The sequence below is a fragment of the Hippoglossus stenolepis genome, chromosome 16 (genome assembly GCF_022539355.2).
Source record: "Hippoglossus stenolepis isolate QCI-W04-F060 chromosome 16, HSTE1.2, whole genome shotgun sequence".
NCBI lineage: Eukaryota > Metazoa > Chordata > Actinopteri > Pleuronectiformes > Pleuronectidae > Hippoglossus > Hippoglossus stenolepis.
In genome coordinates this window covers 14794567-14813812 of record NC_061498.1, presented here as the reverse complement: position 1 = coordinate 14813812, position 19246 = coordinate 14794567, and the positions used below count along the sequence as shown (strand labels likewise).

Here is a 19246-nt window from a genome sequence, read left to right as displayed (position 1 = left end):
ACGTTTCTATTGTTCAATACCAAGTCAAAATGATCAACATATTTACAGTTCAGATCTTTATTTAATTTTTCCATGTACAAAAATGAGTCGAGTGTTTTTTTGTTTTTTTTTTCTTAAACATGCGATTAGTATCAAAACTTCAGCTCGTTGAAAAATCGCCTCTGGCAGAGCAGAAATGTTTATTTTCCGGGGTAACCAGCCCTTTCTCATCAGCAGGCAATGAGAAGTCATTACTCTGCAGCACCATCAGACGCACTCGCCAAAAAAACAGTCCGTCGATATTACAGCTGCTGGGAGAGTGTACAGTCTTTAGAGTATATAAACTATCCAGTTGCATGGCCTTTCTCCCAATAGACCTTTTCAATTCCATACATCCTCTGAGAAAAACAAAGCAACGCCTTGATTTCAGCTGCGAGTTTCAGTTGTGGTTGAAGGTCACAGGCAGGCGGCGGCTCTCCTCCGGCCTCAGTCCTGGTTCTCAGCCGGCTGAACTCGAGCCCTGCGGTACTTGCACTGGATCCACACCCTGTACATGGTGAGCTGCTTCCCTCGGTTCACCTGGAGCCTTCGGTCTACAAGGTTCTGCACTTTCTCAAGTCCTGCCTCAGCGAACAGCTCATGAAGCTCATCTGAAGTCAAACAAGAAGCACAGCAGTATTTCACTAAAGCACAATTCTGCAAATCATTTCTTTTTCAATAGACTTGTTTTTTGATTTCATTATTTTTACCTTGAGTAAAGAAATATACTCTTGTTCCATCACCTCGGACATAGAAGTTTTCTGACAGACACCTTCCTATAAAAGAAATAAAGGGTCGAAATGTACATTATTTCCGCAAGTGTCTTCTCCAATAATCATTTACATATTTAAAAGCAGATTACTTTGCCTGTCATTTAAAATGCCTGAACACTAATGTAGTGGTTAGTACTGAAATACTGCGATCAGAAAAACAGACCTCAGTGAAACACATTTTCAAAGATCAGCACAAGTGATCACCCATGAATAATGGATCTCTGAATCTTAACAGCTATTAGGACTGGACTCTGGCTGGATTTTGGTCTGATTAACCTTTCTTGAAGCGGAGCTGTGCCATGTCGTAGCGTCCATAGTCCCTGAGCAGCATCACTCCCCCAGGCCTAAGGAGCCGCGCCAATCTACTGATGGATGCCTGCATCCTGAGACAGGGGGGAAAACCAATGCAGTGTTTTTTTTGACAGCCATTGAGTAGAAACACAAAAAAAAGAAGAGAGGGAGGGCAGAGAAAGAGTTCATACTTGTCAGGATGCAATGCTGATAGTACAAAGATTAGCACTATAACATCAAGGGTTCCATCGGGGACGGGGTAATTGGCTTCCACGTCACTCAAGTCATGAACAAAGGCGAAGCAGCGCTCAGGGTCGTACTCTGGATTAGTCTGATGACAAGAGGGCAATTTTAATTCATCGGTTAGCCCACAATCCCAGGGATGAGTCCTAATGAGCACATCATTGTTACAATAACCTAATCATCTCACCTTCACCAACTCCACAGCAGTGCTGGAGAAATCACAGCAGTAAACAAAGAGGCCCGGGTCACTGCAAAAAGCAAAGCTGCAGTTATGTACAGTAAATGATTCCACTTGCTTCACTGTATAGTTCAAACATGGTCTGAAATCTTAATGTGTCAATGTCTTGGCCGCGCTTACTTGTTGGTTTTCAGTATCGGAAAACACGTGTTTCCTACACCGCAGCCAACCTGTTAAAACAAGTAGTAACATTTACAGCAGCCAGAGAGAATAAATCCTGCAGACAAATACAGGTTGATACCGTTACTAGAAAGTGTATAAATCTGCAATGGCTGAACAAATCACAAAATTTTATTCAGCAAACTACAATGTCACTCAGTAGAGCGCACACCTCTGCCAAGGCCCAAAAATACCCTTAATGTCAAGCTGCACCCAATTGCACACACTCGTAGATATCAGTCCTCTGAATGTGCCAGATTTAAAAAAGAATCAAGAGCCATGTATTTATCTCCCTGGGAAATCAGTGGAGATCAAAAAACTCTCAAAATGTTTAAGAAAGTGAAAAAAGAGTTCCAAGTTTAGTGGTAAACTGTTTTTGCGTAATAGTGCTTAAAAACAAACATACAAACCAACCAACAAACAAACAGACAGGGGTGAAAACATAACCTCCTTGGCAGAGATTCAAATATAGCCAGTTGTTTTGAGTTGTTGCCATCAACCATCCAGTGAGATCAGTCAGTGAGAAAAATCTAGTTTTATTTTCTTTAATATTTACTGAGTGCAACCTGCCAATTTTTGCATGAGCTGGATTGTTTTATTCCTTTAGGTTAGTGCAGTAGTACATTAGAAGTAGAATAAAAATAGGCTTTTCACAAATATGGTTACTTTACACCAAATTTATTTAAATCTGTTAATAAGTTTTGGAGATTTAGTTTTTTTTCATTTAGTGTGTGTGGTGAAAATTTAGGTAACGCGTGCTCAAATGAATCTCTCACCTCCAGAATGCGATGTGTGGCAGAGGAGCCAGGAAAGTCACCGTCTTCGACCTCTCTGCTTCGCTCTTGATCCAGACGGTCCTGCTGGACGCCATCTGTGCCGGAGTCTTCAGGATGGGATTCGGGGTTCAGGAGGCCACACTTCGGGGCCAACTCTGGGAACTCCGTGAAGAGCCAGTGTCGGTCTTTGAAGAACCGATTCTCGTGGATTGTGTAGAAATCGTTCCAGTACTCATTGGCCCGGCCTTCGTATTCCTCTGCAAGAGAAGGTCAGGCCAGTGTGATCCTGACAATCTACCACTTTCTGCCATGTTCACGAATCATCAACATGAAGATCAGCACGGCTTGCACATGTAAAAGTAATGTGTCGTTTCAATTTTAGCTTGCTTGAAGCCAAATATTTAAACAAAACCCCAAAAAGGATTACAGCCAGAACTTTATGAGTATATTTGTGCACAGATATACAATAATGAGAAGTTATAGTTCTGTTAACGGATCTCGGCAACAACAATGCAACCTTGTTTCTGCTGAGGTAGAGGCTGACTGTTTTCCAAGACTTTATTCTTAGCAGCTTCTTCTTGTTCCTCGCTCCACTCCACGTTGTCCCTGTGCACAACAGAAAACCTTCATCATGTGACATTCATACAAGGATGGGAAACCTTCCAGCATTACCATAGACAGGGAAAGATGCGATAATATACAATAAGATAAGATAAGATACGATAGGATAAGATAAGAGAAGGCAATCCTTTATTAGTCCCATAACGGGGAAATTTGCTGTGTTGTAGCAGCAAAGAGGACAGTCAAAAACATAGACAGCAGTTAAAGTAATAAATAAGTAAACGTGCAGTATAAACCTAATACAAAAAAATAGAAAGAATATATAGATTGACAAGTATATTTACAGTGAAACAGGATGGCAGATTGCACACTGGCATATCTATATACTGGACTGTAAGAAAATATTTGTAGTGTTGGTCGAATAAAAAAAGAAAAGACTTCACTTTAGTTTTTGAGATCATGTTAAATTAAACTATCCATTCATTCCTTATTTGATCAATTGAGAAAAGTATTAGCACAATAATAAGATACACATTGTGTGAAGCCCCTTACTATATACGTTTGTATTACAGTATTACAAAGTGACTCAGTTGAAATGATGCTATGACCTGAGGTTATCTGACAGGATCTATCGTTCAGTTACTCTTCTATCATAACAACAGACAGACAGACAGGGAGCAGGATCCGTGACAGGGATGCATTCATGTCACGTCTCGGATCCACTGACCACGCGTTGTGCTGGAACACCTGCCGCGGGTCCGTGAGCAGCCGAGTCCCGAACTGAGGCCTCCTCACGTCCCCGGTGGATGAGTCCTTCAGAACCAGCCCCGGTTCACCGCTGCCTGCCTCCACCGCGACCACGGCATGGGGCGCCGCCATGTTGGATCTGACGCGACGGAAGAAGGGCCGGGCCAATGAAGTGTGCTGCGTTCACAGACACCCAGGAAATAAAAACACTTGGGAAATAAAAGACAGACAGACAGATACATAGATGTATAGATGTATAGATGTAAAGATAGATGTATAGATAGATGTATAGATGTATAGATGTATAGATGTATAGATAGATAGATAGATAGAAAGGTGAGTGTGTTTGGGGAGGTGAATGGATGGATGGATGGATGGTTATATAGATAGATGAGCCTGTAGATGCTGTGCAAATACACAAATGGTAAAGTATCGTGTCAGAAAATGAAGGATGGAAGTTGGAATGGAAATTATACAACACAAAAAGTTGCAAAGGGTGGTGGGGGCGCAATCTATTTAGATTGTGTTGGGAACATGTAATTTACTTTGACTATGCCTATTAAAACTGGTCAAATACCCTCGTCGGGACTAGGTCTGCTAACATAACACACAGCATCTGCTTTATTATTACTCACGTTCAATGCACTACTTGTTTATCAGGAGCTGACTGCAGCATAAATCCCAGTCTGGGCATAACTGCTCGAGATTTACAAATGTACGATGCTGTGCGAGACACGTGAAGGTGACAGGAGTCTTTGTCCAGATCAGAGTCTGTGGTCCAGATGTACAACTCCCCTGATCCCCTGATCCACATAACCCCACTATAAGCACACGTGCTGCTTGACAATAGGAACACACAGCACTTCTACAGACAGGCACATCTTCTCCTGGCAACATCTGATCAGTGCATTGTTTTTTACACCAGAGGGAGACAAATACCAGGATTCCCTTTGCTGAGGCCCACTGCTGCTGCTCACGGCCACACGAATGAGGAGAATGCTGGGAATGAAATTACACACAATGACGCACATGTGCACCAAAGTCTTTCAGCTGCCCAAATAAACCAACAAACAACAACACTCTGTTACTATTAACATGAGTCGGAGTTAGTGAAATGATTATCAGAATTGACATTCAAGCTGGTCAACATGCATTTTTGGACTGTTTTTTGTCACCACGTGTGGGCTCCCCCCAAGGGTTTAAGCAATGTCTTTGCATAGCCTACAAAAAAACTTTTTAACAAGTATATATCTAATTATATTAATTGCTTAGAGGTAGAGATTTACTGGTAATGGTAAATGGACTGTTTCTATGTAGTACTTATGTCTCATCGACAACTTAAAGTCACATGCCACGGCTGACTGTGGCTCAGGAGATATAGCGGGTTGTCCGCTAACAAGAAGGATGTCAGTTTGATCCCTGTCTACCCCCTGTCTTGTGTGCCGGTGTCCTTGGGCAAGATACTGAACCGCAAATCTCCCCTGACAGGCTTGCTGGCAGTGTATGAGTAATGTGTGACAGAGAAAGAGCAGCACATAGATGCGCCGTGTGAATGGGTGAAGGAAGTGTGAAAAAGCTCTATAAAAATACAGACCATTCACATTTAATCAGCCCTATTTTCAGTATATGTTGCCCAAGGGACTTCGGAATGTGTGGAGGTATCTGAGATCGTACCACCGGCATAATGGTTCGTGGACAACCCTCTCTACCCCCTGAATGACAAGAGACCAGTCATATGCTAGTGCCAAGTTTCACTTTAAAATGGGTTGAAGTCTGTGTGTTATGATTGTCTTTTCTACAGTTTTAAGCAGATCTGAAGTAATAGCTTCTGCATGCAAGGGCATCTGTAAAATCTTTATCTACATGACAGAACAATCTCGACCTGGTGGTTGGAATGACTTTCAAGTCAGGAGGGTAGTTACCATCTGGACTGAGCAATTCGATTTGCAAAGACCTACTCCCGGCACTGCGTATAGAGACGCTAACCATTAAGAACGAGGACTTACAGTGAGATTCAGCTGAAAACAGGAAAAATCCCACTTACCAAGGCTCAAGCCCTTTAAATTACAATATAAGTAAAATGTAAAGTAGGTGTCTAAGGGATTAAACATGCACAGTAATCTCCCTAAAATTATCCAATCAAACAATGCACCTGTTTAGAAAATGCTAGAATATGCGTCGGCATATTTGATGTACACGTAACCAGTAAGATAAACAGCAGACTCTACATATTTGTCAGAGTCGTACATGTAAAGACTGACTGTTGCCTTATAGGGAAGTTTACATATCAGACTGATGTGAGCAGGATGTGGTCACAGAGATATGCGGTGTTTGTTTGGCAATGTGCAGAGTTATGTGACTTCAGTTGGAACCATATTGAACATCGGGGAAGTGAACAACATGCAAGAGGGTGATAAGGCCCTAATTTTTGATGACATGTCATGCAACAGGAAATATTCTATGCCGTGATAAAAGTGTTATCAGACAGACATTCCGGACTCTACACTCTGATGTTCATTTTAGTAGTTTTCCAACACTCACATCATATTGAACTTGTTTGAATTGAACGCAGGAACTTAGCTATCCAAATCCAAGACACATAAATTGAAAATGAGGATCCACAAACATCCTCAAGTGTTAACACGTTGAAAGTGATCTTCTCACAGAGTAAGTATAGGAGTTACAATCTCTGTTCAGATTTCTAAACACACGTGGATCTGAAATATTTAAGTCTTTCACTCTTCTGTAATTCTGTTCTTGATAAGGAATTAAAAACAGCTTTGACATTTGTTGAAAATAACCCACATTTCAACCAAACTGAGGAAGTCATGTTTTGTAGATCTTTATGTTTCCCACGGTTTAAAGAACAAGCGATAAACCACAAGCTTCTTTTTTTTTTTTTAGTGTGCAAAAACAAACAAACACACAAAACAGACAGTGTATTTTTGTACCATGTCCTGAGAGGATCAGAGCTGTTTAACCAAAATACACCTCACACTGTACTATTATTACCTCCCGTAAACACAAAGAGGTTAAGGAGCAAGCGCAAGTTTGTCATTCACAATTCCAAGACTGATAGCATGTCATGTGCAATACAATTTCAGTGTAACACAATTTACAGTTCAGCAATGGCAGGACAAATCCCTATGTACAAATACAACAAATAGAAAAACAGCCCAACAAGCACAACAAGAGGTGGCGACGCAGTGATAAAGAAACATGTCATGGTACCAATAAAGTTACCATCGCTGGTGTGCATTTCAAAAACAATATAGACCACAGGCATTGTAAAGCAAGTCATTCTAAACACACGCTAGGTTCAACCATTACTATAAACTATTTTGTATTATAAAAAAAAGAGATGGCAATGTATATGAAAGGCATTGGAGATTCTATAGTGCACATTTGAGTTATTCTAATAAACTTTGTTCTGATTGGTCTGAAACTGCCTTTTTTTATTTTGTGAAAAAAGAAAAGTTTAAAATAGGCTGCAGCTGCACTCTGAAACAGAAAATAACCACATTTAAAAAAGAGAAAAGAAACAAGGCTGAGAAGTCATTAATACATCAATCTTGGTTGATGAAACTGAAAAAACACCACAGAATGTATCTTCTATGACAACGTATTACTATTAGGTATTGGTGATTCCCATTTCTGTCTGAAAATATGGCAATAAGAGTAACATTTAGTAATCCTAAATATATTGCAGACAACAAATATTGCAGTGGTAGAAGGGCTTCCCAAAAAGACAAGTCACAGCAGTGGCAGCACTTCTGAAATCTGAACTGTAGTTGTTAAAACTTTAAGTGCTGACTTTAAGTGCTGAGAGACCCAATCATCTATCAATTATCTATAAAGCTTATCCTGTGAGGGTCGCAAGAGGCCTGAGCCAATCCCAGCTGACATTGGACGGGAGGCGGGGGTACATCCTGGACAGGTCGCCAGCGTATCACAGAGCCAACATACAAACAAACACACAGATACAGACAAACAACCATTCAAGCTCACATTCACACCTACGGGCAATTTAGAGCCTCCAATTAACCTATCTCCAATGTGCATGTCTTTGGACTGTGGGAGGACCTGGACAGAACCCACTCACTGTAGACATGACAGTGTAAAACAAAAACCGAAGAGCATGTAACCCCTTCATGTGACTCATATTAACAGTTCTCATTATTTTTTATAAATTTCATCAGGCTGTTGACAGCAATACTTCCTTTTCAGTTACAGTAGCTGGTCACATGACAGTGTAAGCTTCTTCCCGTCCATTTCTGTTCTGCTACATTCCATCTTTGTCACTGACCCCTGAGTGTTTCTCTCTCCATTTCGTCATCAGGTGCCTCGGTACGCTACGTTGGTGAAGGTGGAGGTGGCTCCCTTATACAGAGGATTGTTACCCTGGGAAATTAAAACAGAAGTGAGCATGTTTAATTCAATCTCACACTGAAGTACCAACTTTTTGGAGGGTTACGTCGATGCCCATCAGCGGGCAGCCACCTTCTGTTACAGTACTCCATTCATCCTTAAAGCAGGAGCAGCTAGTGTATGTTATTATTATGTCCCAATTATAAATATTTCTCACCGTATCCCATTTGGCTTTGGCTCTCTCCTCCTCAAACCTGGCAAACTCTTTGCGATCGTGGATGGTGACCAGCAGCTTCCAGATGAGGAGGCCAACCATGCCCAGTAGCAGAATGGCTCCGACCACCAACGGGAGCACAATCAGGATGTTCGGGCCCTCGGGGCACTCTGAGAGAAGAGAGCCACAAAAATAGTTAATATCTAATGCTGGTTTCCATGATATTTTCTTTTAAAGGACACATAAAGTTAAGCAAACACTGCAGTACTCCAGTGTCAGACACTCTGCTGCACAACCGATGCACCATGGATGTATTGTATGAATGTGTGTGTGAATGGGTGAATGGCAATAAACTGTACTGTAAAGCTCTTTGAGTGGTCATCAAGACTAGGAAAGCGCTATATAAATACAGACCATTTACAACAAGTCACTACACTGATGTATTTGGGTTTCTGTGGTGTGGCAGAGCGTAGCTGTAGTTATCTGGCCGACGATGTGTTCTTTACAGAGGAGCATGTTATTAGATGCACATACTGTTCCCCTGAAGCTGAGGCGTGCCAGATACAGACTGAAATGACATTCAAGAACACACCATTCTGTCCTAATAATGTAACCATTAAGTGTGCGCACAGAAACTCTCACCGTACCTGGCTCTTTCACCACAAACAGAATGGATTTGCCACTTTCATCTTCGTAATACTGGAAGTGCTCCACGCAGTCATTTTCGTCTTTGTATGAGCAATTCACTGCATTTGTGTCATGGAGAACTGCGGGATAAAGATGAGAAGAAGAAACAGGGTAATGAAAATGATTTCAAGGTACGGTGAATTATCTTCAATATTTATTAGTCCATTATATTCTGTTGCCACGATGTGCATAGAAAGGCTCCCGCCACTTTGAAACTTCTACTAATATGATCAGAAAAACAGAATCATTTGCACAACACCTCAGAGTTACACTATGAAATTAAGGAAATTCGAGATTGTAGATTTCTCACCCAGTTTATCCACTACTTTGATTTCATCTTTGCAGATCTTGCTGCAGCTGTTGTCTTCGGTGTACTGTCCTCTCTTGAAGTGCTGACACTCAACACACTCTCTGTGGGCGAAAGAACAGAAACACTTAAGACGTTGTCTATATCACATGAACCCTTGTTAATATCTGCCGATTGTCAAGGCCGAGGAGAAAGGTTGATGTTTTCCAGCTGTACGCGAAACTACAACTGAATTTGTTGCGGATGTGTGAGGGAGTAGTTTGTTATCATCCTGGACTATCAGCACATCATGATACAATAATATAAATGTTTGTGCCACGGCCTGAAGACGGCATAGTCAGTTGTTTAGGAACAGGGTAATAACAAAATCTTATCTGGTGTCACCATCAGATCAAGGTAATCTCCCACATTTCCGTGCATATCGTGTTACAGCTTATTGAAAACTAGAGGATGAGTTTCCATTATATTTCTTTCTCTGGATATTCCTATGTCATGTGTTTTTTGAATCTATTGAGATTAAACATTCATGATCCCCAAAGGATCAACCCTTTCCATTTTGAGCTCTCCGTTTGCACCACCTTCAGATCAAAATGTCAACTTTGGATCTCATAAACTGATTTCATGGTAGACTGCATGGAATTTCTCAAGCACACTCATGCTCCCAGGGCAATAAACCCTTTGGCATTTCCTCTAGTCGAGTGCCAACCTCATGTTTATTCTCTCCAAATCATAGCGTCTAGAAGAAGGGACTCTTTGCGATGGAGAACTCACTTCTTTATAGTGCAGGAATCCGGACAGGTGGGGCACTTCTCACAGGTTGCTCCGTAGGCACCGGGCTGAGTGCACTGACAGACCCCACACTCACAGTGCCCCCGGCCCGTGCACAGCAGACCAATGTTGGACATGCAGGTGTCTATGATTGTGCTGCAGTTACAGTTTTCTCCTTTCCAGCCGGCGTCACACTGGCAGTAGCCACAGCTACACTTCCCATGATCTGAAAGAATTAAGAAGGGGATGAGGATGTTGATAATAGTCAAAAGATTTAAACATTACATCTTTATGTTCATTCAGATATGTTTTTTTCTGTGTCCATAATCACACAGGAAGACTGTTGCTTCACAGCAATATGGTTCTTGCTTTGGTCTCTCTGTGTGGTGCTCTGTGTTTGCATGTTGTCCCCCTGTATTTGTGGGTTTTCCTCCGGTCACTCAGACACATGCAGATTTAACTGAAGACTCTAAATTGACCGCTGATGTGAGTGTTAGAGCGACACATTGTTTTGTCGGCCTTGCGATAGAGTGGCAATCTGTAAAGGGTGCAGGCGCCTCTCACCCAGTGTCTGCTGGGATTGGCTCCCGCCTCCATGCAACCCTTAAAGGATAAGCGATATAGATAATGGATGACTGATAATCACACAGGTGGGGCCACGCAAACAAAGCTATTGACTACAAATTACTCAATCTGAAAATGAATCAGAGTGTGTGTGATTTATTGTTTTGGGTGTAAACTGTCTCTGAGCCGTGTGTCTTAGGAAAGCCTACCTGTTGCCACATTTGTTCATTAAGCAATCATTTAATTGCTAGTTAGGTGTGACTTAATGTTTATGAACTTAACTTTTATTTGTTACGTTTAAAAATATGAGGACCTTCGTTGTTAGCGATATAACTTTATGGACTCGGTCCTGGTTCATTTAAAAAAACAAAACAACTAAGCACCCGCCTGGATTTTAAATAACAATGATCAACATCAGACGACAGTGGCTATAAATTTATGCTGTTTCAATTGGGTAATGAAAAAGTACTTTTAATAGCTGTATTTACATAAGCATTTTGTGCAGCTTTGTTTTTACGTAACATATCCTCTTAAAAACAATAAAATGTACTAAATTACTTTGTGACTGTCTGTCATTTAAATGAGGTCTAATCTCAGACAGGAACATTAGAGGGAAATATCTCACAATCCTCCCTATTGTTCGACACTCTAATATTTCCCCCCTTCTCATGACAGACACAGACACACACACACACACACACACACACACACACACACACACACACACACACACACACACACAGGCGTGTCTCCATGACATCAGAGATCATTCCATTGACTTATAATAATTTCCTGCTTTCACCATAGTTACCGCTTACCTAACATAGACCTTATCCTAACCCTAACTTTAACTTAACCTTATAATATGTCGTCACCTTAAATTCGAATGATTTTCTTTATAAGAATTAGCTTTTTGTTCCCATTAGATAGAGAAGTAAGAAATAATGTGACTGTGTGAACATATTAAGGTCCCCACAACACGAGAAGTACCTGGACCCACACACGCACACACACACACACACACATCCTGAGGTAAGTGTAGAAAGCACAGAAGTAGTCAGTGTAGGAAGAGTTTTACAGCAGTGGAGCCATTTGTTGACAGAGTCTGGAGGCACGCTTCTCTCCCCCGGGTTACAGAGAGCCGTGCCACATCAGCACATTAGAAACAAAGGCAGGACCCCAGAGACTACAGTGTTCTTAGCAAGAAACCAAACAGGCACTGGATGACTAAGAGCCAAGCAATGAGTCACATCCCAGCTGGATCAGACTGGGGGAGTGACTGGTCATGAAATATCGCAGAGGGTCCTATATGGTCCCTAATTCCAGGGCTCAAAACAAATCGTCCATTGTTGTAACCTCAAGGAAACAATTCCCCTGAGTAAACACGGAACAACTTCTCGTTTGAACTGCGTTCAGAGCGGTGACAGGATCAGACGTGTTTACTGGTGGTGGTGTCACTGGTTAATGGTTAACATACATGTAATGTTTTTCATAGCGTTGAGTAATATCTCTTACTCAGTCTTAAAGATAGCAGCTGAGACGTGTAGAAAAACCTTACAAGACCTTGTCATTGTAGCAATGGATATTTTTTTATAATCTTAATTAATGAGAGTAAGTTTTTATCTTTGCTGTCATTATTTTAAAAGTTGATTCGCACACTTAGAAAAGAGAGTTTTTATCTTAGGTTCACATCGCCCTGCTCTGTGAGACTGCACAGTAATCCTGCCCATTAGTCACATGCCTTGGCTTTTAGAGAGGGCAAACGTCGGGGGGCCATGATAAACGAAGAGAAACAGGAAGAGAGACAGAAAAGTACAACATGACACAGCTGGATTGAGAGACGGGAGATGGTGGAGATAGAGACGTACTGGAGAGGGAAGAGTTTGGGCAAGTTGCCAGCACGGGAATGCAAACTTTCCTGTTCTCTCCGTGTCCTCATATTTATGGGCCCTGGGGCTGCGCTCGGCTGACTGCTGCTCCCTGGACCTGCACCAGTCGCAGGGCCCCTCGGCAGAGGAAGAAATACACAGCCGCGGGGAATATCACAGACCTGGAGCTTTTTGTTGCTCCAGTCGAGCTCACTCTGAGGGACGCTCGCGCTTTAGAGACAACAACGGCATGACTGCACTGAGACACAGTGACTTAGCGGTCGCAAATTGAGCTCTGTGGACTGTCATCCAACAGCTACGGTGTGTGTGTTGTTGTGTGGGGGATCAGGTCGGAGCACAAGCCCTGGGTTTCACCGCTGCGTGACTACCTGTCTCTCAGAAAAACAACCTCCAAACTCCTCCTTGTTAGAGAAATGTAGCTTTCCATATCACATGTTATCGTCCATCTTCTCTGTAAGGTCATGGTGCACCCACAGGGAGAGCTCTGTGAGGCTGTGATGATTAAATAGTAGGCACTGCTTCTGTCTGTCATGTCAAATTAAAGAATCGTTGTGGAACAGAATTCAACTTTTATCTTGAGATTATCTCGTGGAAATTAAGAGCTCAACAGGTTGGGTCTGGAAGTAAAAATCGATAGAAATGTTGACTTTTCACAACCTACGAGGCTGTGAAATAATTTCTGTTGCTCTGAATCAAATGTTTCATGGTCACGATTCATCTCGTAGATGGTCGGCATGGCTCCGGTTTAAAAATCTTTATGTAAGGATTTTCTGAAACGTCAATGGAGAAAAATTGAAGGAAAGACTGTACTGTCACTGTTACTCTCTATTTACTATTGTGCTGTCATAAAGTTCAAAATAAGTGCAGGTCCTCTTCCCATGATTCAACTTGGTGGCATCTTTCAGACCCTCTAGTAATCACCCACATCTTTCAAACTTGAAGCACCCCACACTTTAGAGTCCAAAATGAGATAGTGCTGGTGACATGCCTCATTATTCATCACTTATTACTCGTTATTTTAATAGTTTGACAGTTTTCCTCATTTGATATTCCTACACCGCCCTCCTTGCAATCACAGGCCCAAACTGCTGTTGCATTAAATGAACCAGTGACGCAGCAGATTAAAGTTGTATCGCTGTGATTGAGTAACTCTGCACTGAGCTGTACAGACTTGTAACGGAGCGAGATAGAGCACCGTGCTGCTGTGAGTGGTAAGAGCTCGTCCCTCAAACTCAGGCAGCAGTAACTGGGTGTGTTCTTCTCCGACTATCCTTTAATGGAGGACACAAGTTTACAGGCCTGACAGAGAACAGGTCATTTATCAGCTTTACTGTTTATGCTCTGCAGTTGAATTATGCAATTATTTACACGTCTTTTACAAGCAAGCAAAGACGGCCATAATAAGTATGTTGACTTTTGATTTGTCAAGCTGAGTAACAGGAAACTATGTAAACTGGCGAAGGTGTGTTTACAGACTGAGAGGGATGGGAAACAGCCACAGTGTGTTTCACTGAGACTGGATGATGTGTCAGAGGAGCAAAGAGGAAGGGAAGGGCGACTTTCCTGCTGACAGTCGCAATCAAATGTTTGACCCCGGTGGAAGACCAGTGTGATGCCAGTTCATGTTGGTCCTTTTTCGTTTTCATTATTTAGCCACTATACTCAGAGCCAGCCCTTCCTACAAGCCAACTCAGCGGCTGCTTAGGGCCCCGCAGCAGCCGCAGCAGCCGCTCAGTGAAAATAATCTATTGTTTAAAACTAATTGACCCGATGTATGATATTTGATGTATGATGATGAAGAGAATGATTTAGACTAATAGACCTCAAGTGAATAAGTTAGAAGTGTAAACAAAAGCTGGTCTATCCAATGCAAGGCAGGTCCCCCAAACTTATCCTGCTTTAGTGGTCCCCTGATGCAGAGGGCCGGCCCTGACTATAATAAAGGAAGCTGAAGCAGAATTCTACTGGGGTAGACATTGATTGCCGACCATTGCAACATGTTTTATGTTCAGATCCATGAGACAACCTCCCTATTTAGAATGAATGTTTGCAAAACTGCAGAGAAAACTACCAGTGATCTTGACAGAAAGAAGTGCATCTACTCACCGGAGCAAAGTGCCCCTTTAGAGCGCAAGCAGTTGAAGTCGTCACACTCGCAGTACTTCCCCCACACCTGGCCAAACTCATTTGCGTGGCAGGAGCACTGTCCGCACAAGCAGTCGCCTCTCCCATTGCAGACTGGGCTGCCCGGCTTTGGGATGCAGTTAGCATCGTCAGACGGACTGTAGTCCTCCACCGAGCACTCACAGAAAGGGCCCAGACGACCCGGGTGACACTGGCACACACCACACTCGTAGGTGCCGTTACCGTTGCTGCAAAGTTGGCTGTTGGCTTCTGCATCTGCCTCACATTTGCAACCGCAAGCGATATCCACCGTGACCTCCAGGGCATCCTTGAAGCCGAGGGGTTTGATGGTAAAAGTGCTGCTCTTCTCCTTTGGGCAGCCCTGCACCTTAGCCTCCACGCTGAATGTCACCTGAAGAGGAGGACATGTCTCTGTTCATAGCTTTGTGCAGATAAAAGACATGGGACATTACTCAGCAAATACGTACTGTGTCTCCAATGTTGAGGCCAGAACAGGACTTGAGTCCGACGGTGACCTCTCCATTGAGGCAAGTGGCATTGAAGGTGAGTTGCAACTCCTCTGGGGCTCCCACCACGTCCAGCTGCACTCTAGAGCGAATTTTCTGCACAACATAAAGTCATCAATCACACTTTATGTAGTTAGTTGTATGATACAAATGAAATAACAGACATCAATTCTCTCACTCTCCTTACCGCATAAGCCTCCTGAATGAGATTAATAACATTCCCAGAGTCGTCGGATAGAGTTCCCACTGTTGTGCCTGGGATGAGCTTACTGTACTCCTGTAATGACAACATGAGTTTTTATTTTTTTCATGAGAAAAGCTTAAATAAACTTATGCTGTGGCACAAGAAGAACCGTTTATTCACCTTGTAGAGTGGCTGCACCACGTTGGTTACAGCAAATATTAAATTGATGTTGTTTTCAGCCATTTTCTCATTCATGAGCGCCAAGGAGGGATAGTCCTGCAAGACACGGGACACAAATAATCTTGAGTGAAATAGGTATTGAAAACCTCTGTGAATTACTGAAATAACTTAAATTTCGGCCTTTACCAGCACAGTAGATAGGTTATAATTGTTGTCATTATCAAGATGACACTGTCCATCGTTGGGCTGGACTATGCCAGCTATACGCCCGTCCAGTGCAGTGTGAGTTACGGCATCTGTGGTGAAAACCAGTAGGTGTGAGGCATCCGGACGCCAGCCGATTTTATCCTAATGACGATGGACAAAGAAAAGAGTAAAGTAAACACTCAGTGCGGCACAACATTATGAATGTGGTTGTTTCTCTTATCTCTTGAACAGTTTATATTTTTCATACCTTGCACACCATGGCCTGAATGATGGCATCAAATCCACCCTCTGGAGCATCTCTATTTCTAGACACCTGCTGCTTCTCCACCTCCTCAGTGAAGCGTGCCACCGTCTCGGTCAGTGCCAGCACATGCTTGAACCCGAACTGAGCCTGGCATGTTTGACTAATTCTGCATATATTGAATAGATGAAAAAGAAAAATAACGCATTTGAAATTGTTGTTATTGAACAAGTTTTCTCAGAAAATCTGAAAATCTCCACCTCAGTTCCCTTTCCTCATTGAAATCTCCCCACCTACCCATAGCAAGGGTTTACAACCGCCTCCGGAGGATAAGTGTACATGTAAGGGGAAATGGTTTTGTCCACAAAGGCTCCGAAACCCATGCGTAGTTTGCTTGTGGCCTTTCCCATCGTCTCGGCGAGCTCATTGCCCAACGTGCGAAGGCGGGCCAAGTCATCCTTCATTGAAAACGAAAGATCCATAAGATAGTAGAGGTCCACTGGGTAATCCTCCACCTGTTTCACTGACACAGTGAAACGCTTGGAATCGCCTCAGAGGGAAGAAATTACAGGCAGGAGATAAGTGACAGAGGATCAAACACTGCAGATGGTGATAGTAATGGCACCATTGCATGTATCTTGTTGTCTACGGTTGTTAGTGCCGGGCTCTATTGTTATTTCTGCTATTGATTATGTGTGTAAACGTACCTGGTCTTAGTACAATGTGAAGTTTCTGCGGTTGTATCTGAGTGACATCAGCTGTACCAGAGGCCTTGCTGCTGAGCGGAAGATCCTTCTGAATATGGAGTTTGCTGGAGGGAAACTCCAGATGTGATCTAACGCAACCTCCATCCACCAGATTGTCCACTGTGTCGCAGCGGGACACAGTGGATCCTCCCACTCCAAAAGACTTCAAAAAATAAATAACAAACACATCCAATCTATTCAGCACTCGAGACATTGACGAGTTAGCGAAGCACCATTGCATTAAAGAAAATAAAAAGCTAAGAGATTTTTAAGTTGACTGTTTTTCTATCCTACAGCCGGTTTAGGTACCTCCTGAGTACAGGGGGCCCCATGGTGAGTCATTACGAAGCAGTATTGTATAAACATGTTGAAGGATCAGCATGAACTGCTGGGAAATGAGGTTTATGTCACAACTTGCATGCGATGATGGATGGATGGGAGAAGCTACTGGATGCTGTTTGTGTGTGCTTGTGTGTGTGTGTGGTGCTCGTACCTCCTGGTAGCACCATGCACAGCTGGGGTGAACAGCCAAGCACTGCTGACAAGTGGTGACTCCTCGTGATGTGCAGACGTTGGAGCCTGGGGAAGATCACGTCCGTCAACACAAATGCAGCAAGATCACGTCCGTCAACACAAACATTCGTTTTTTTTAAATTGTGGCTGAGGCCACTCTGCCCAACTCCCTTCAACACTGACACCACTGCGACAACACATGTTCACACATCTACTGCTTGATGAAGTCACAGTGCAGCTCACTCTTGACAGTAATACTCCGTATGCTTTCCAAAACCTATGTAACCGTTTTTGTTTCCCCTATCATTTTGCAACTTTTAAATTCATATTGCCTTTAACTCCAAAACCTAAGGTCATCCATTCCATTGTATTTTATTTCATTTTATCATTTTACGTTTCCATCTATTTTATCTGTATTATTTAACTCCATCTTAGTTTTATTCAGATTTATCCTCTTTAACTCTGCTCTTTTTGATCTCATTCATTTTAATTGAGATTGTTTTTAACTGTGCTTTCTTACAGTTCAATTGATTTCTTTAAATTGTGTCTCCGTGTTCTTTGAAGTCTCATGTCTTCTAATAGCACCTCCTCTCTCTCCTAACGCCTAATACCCAAACCTTTAGGACTTTGTGGTGCAGGTCTGCTACCTTTACCTGATCCGCCACAGGTTGTGTTTTTAAACAGATTCAGCACGTATACTCTCCTACTGCACATCAAAATCTTCATTTGATGGAAGTCAACACACACATCTAATCCAAACCCTTTTCTATGTGTTATCTTGTGTGGCCTACGGGTGTGGCACACTAGAGTGAAACACACGGTCACTACTGCTAATATACTTTTATAAAATAATAAATTAAATTAAATATGGAGCAAAAACAGCAATCTGACAGAATACATGTATTAAAATAAACATAATAACACTTGGATTGCTAACAGAAATCATGTAAGTGCCATTCAGCTACGCCTTCAAGGGCTCCTGAGGTAAACAGGCCCATAAGACTGAGCTGACAGCACCACAGTGTGTGTATACGATTTCTGTTTCACATGTGTATATAGGACTTATGATATATAACGTATGGACATTTTCCTCCTGACCATATAAGGAAAAGGTTGCGAAAGCTCCATGAAGCGCAAAAACAACCAAACAGTTCAGCGAACAGGGACTGATTCAGTCTGAGAACATACTAAAAACCAGGATCATCAGTTAATACACTGTCTCCTTCAAAGAAACCACACAACAACAAGTCGGGAAGGAAAACACCCTCGGTCTGCCGGAGCAGGTGAAAGTTTCTCTGCAAAGAAAAATCCTCCTCAGAATAAACACAATACTAACACAAAAACATCTTACTGAAAACCCCCGCCGCGGATGAGAGCAGGAGAAGCAGCAGCAGTGGACGGAGAGTCAAAGTTCCCATGGCTGAGGAGTAACGGAGCAGAGCCGACATGAGGTGCCTGTGAGTTCCCTGTGGGCTCGTCCTGCGCTTTTCCTCATTCTTTCCTTGACTTGACTAAACTCGTGTTGGGTCATAGCTGCGGCTCTGCCTCACACACCAGCCCCTCTGAGCCGTCAGTCTGCCGGGGAGCCGAGTCAGGAGCATGCTGAGACTCGTCTCTCCGTGGTATGATGATGACCTTCTACTAATTTCTGATGAATACATTAAAAAAAAAACGTTGTTGCACAAAAACAACGAATAACCGCTTCTTCCTCAATACTGTGCAAGGATTTCACATGATGCATCGTGTGCATTATATATTTAGTCATCATATTCATCATGTCACCTTCTGTGCAATAACCCTCATATTCGTCACACCACTTAAATACACATTTATTATTTACGGTAATTATCTACATCACATCACTGCTATAACCCACCCTCCCAACCTCAACCAGTGTTTACTTATATTTTGTACTTTTTCC

General features: G+C 42.5%; 2 protein-coding genes across 2 annotated transcripts; both read right to left on the bottom strand.

The window, feature by feature from the left end:
* Positions 1–41: 41 nt before the first annotated feature.
* On the bottom strand, positions 42–3964 carry mettl2a (methyltransferase 2A, methylcytidine). The gene is made up of 9 exons (XM_035180657.2): positions 3787–3964; positions 3016–3104; positions 2499–2755; positions 1684–1733; positions 1513–1573; positions 1274–1413; positions 1068–1174; positions 729–794; positions 42–629 (listed from the first exon to the last, which is right to left on the bottom strand). Exons 1-9 carry the CDS (start codon positions 3936–3938, stop codon positions 466–468), a joined length of 1086 nt encoding a protein of 361 aa, XP_035036548.2. The 5' UTR covers positions 3939–3964; the 3' UTR covers positions 42–465.
* Positions 3965–6632: 2668 nt separating this feature from the next.
* On the bottom strand, positions 6633–18965 carry itgb3a (integrin beta 3a). The gene is made up of 15 exons (XM_035181388.2): positions 18677–18965; positions 17306–17391; positions 16774–16975; positions 16364–16616; positions 16073–16235; positions 15805–15966; positions 15619–15714; positions 15442–15531; positions 15216–15350; positions 14710–15139; positions 10154–10376; positions 9386–9486; positions 9036–9155; positions 8392–8558; positions 6633–8207 (listed from the first exon to the last, which is right to left on the bottom strand). Exons 1-15 carry the CDS (start codon positions 18771–18773, stop codon positions 8142–8144), a joined length of 2391 nt encoding a protein of 796 aa, XP_035037279.2. The 5' UTR covers positions 18774–18965; the 3' UTR covers positions 6633–8141.
* Between the last annotated feature and the right edge of the window lie 281 nt (positions 18966–19246).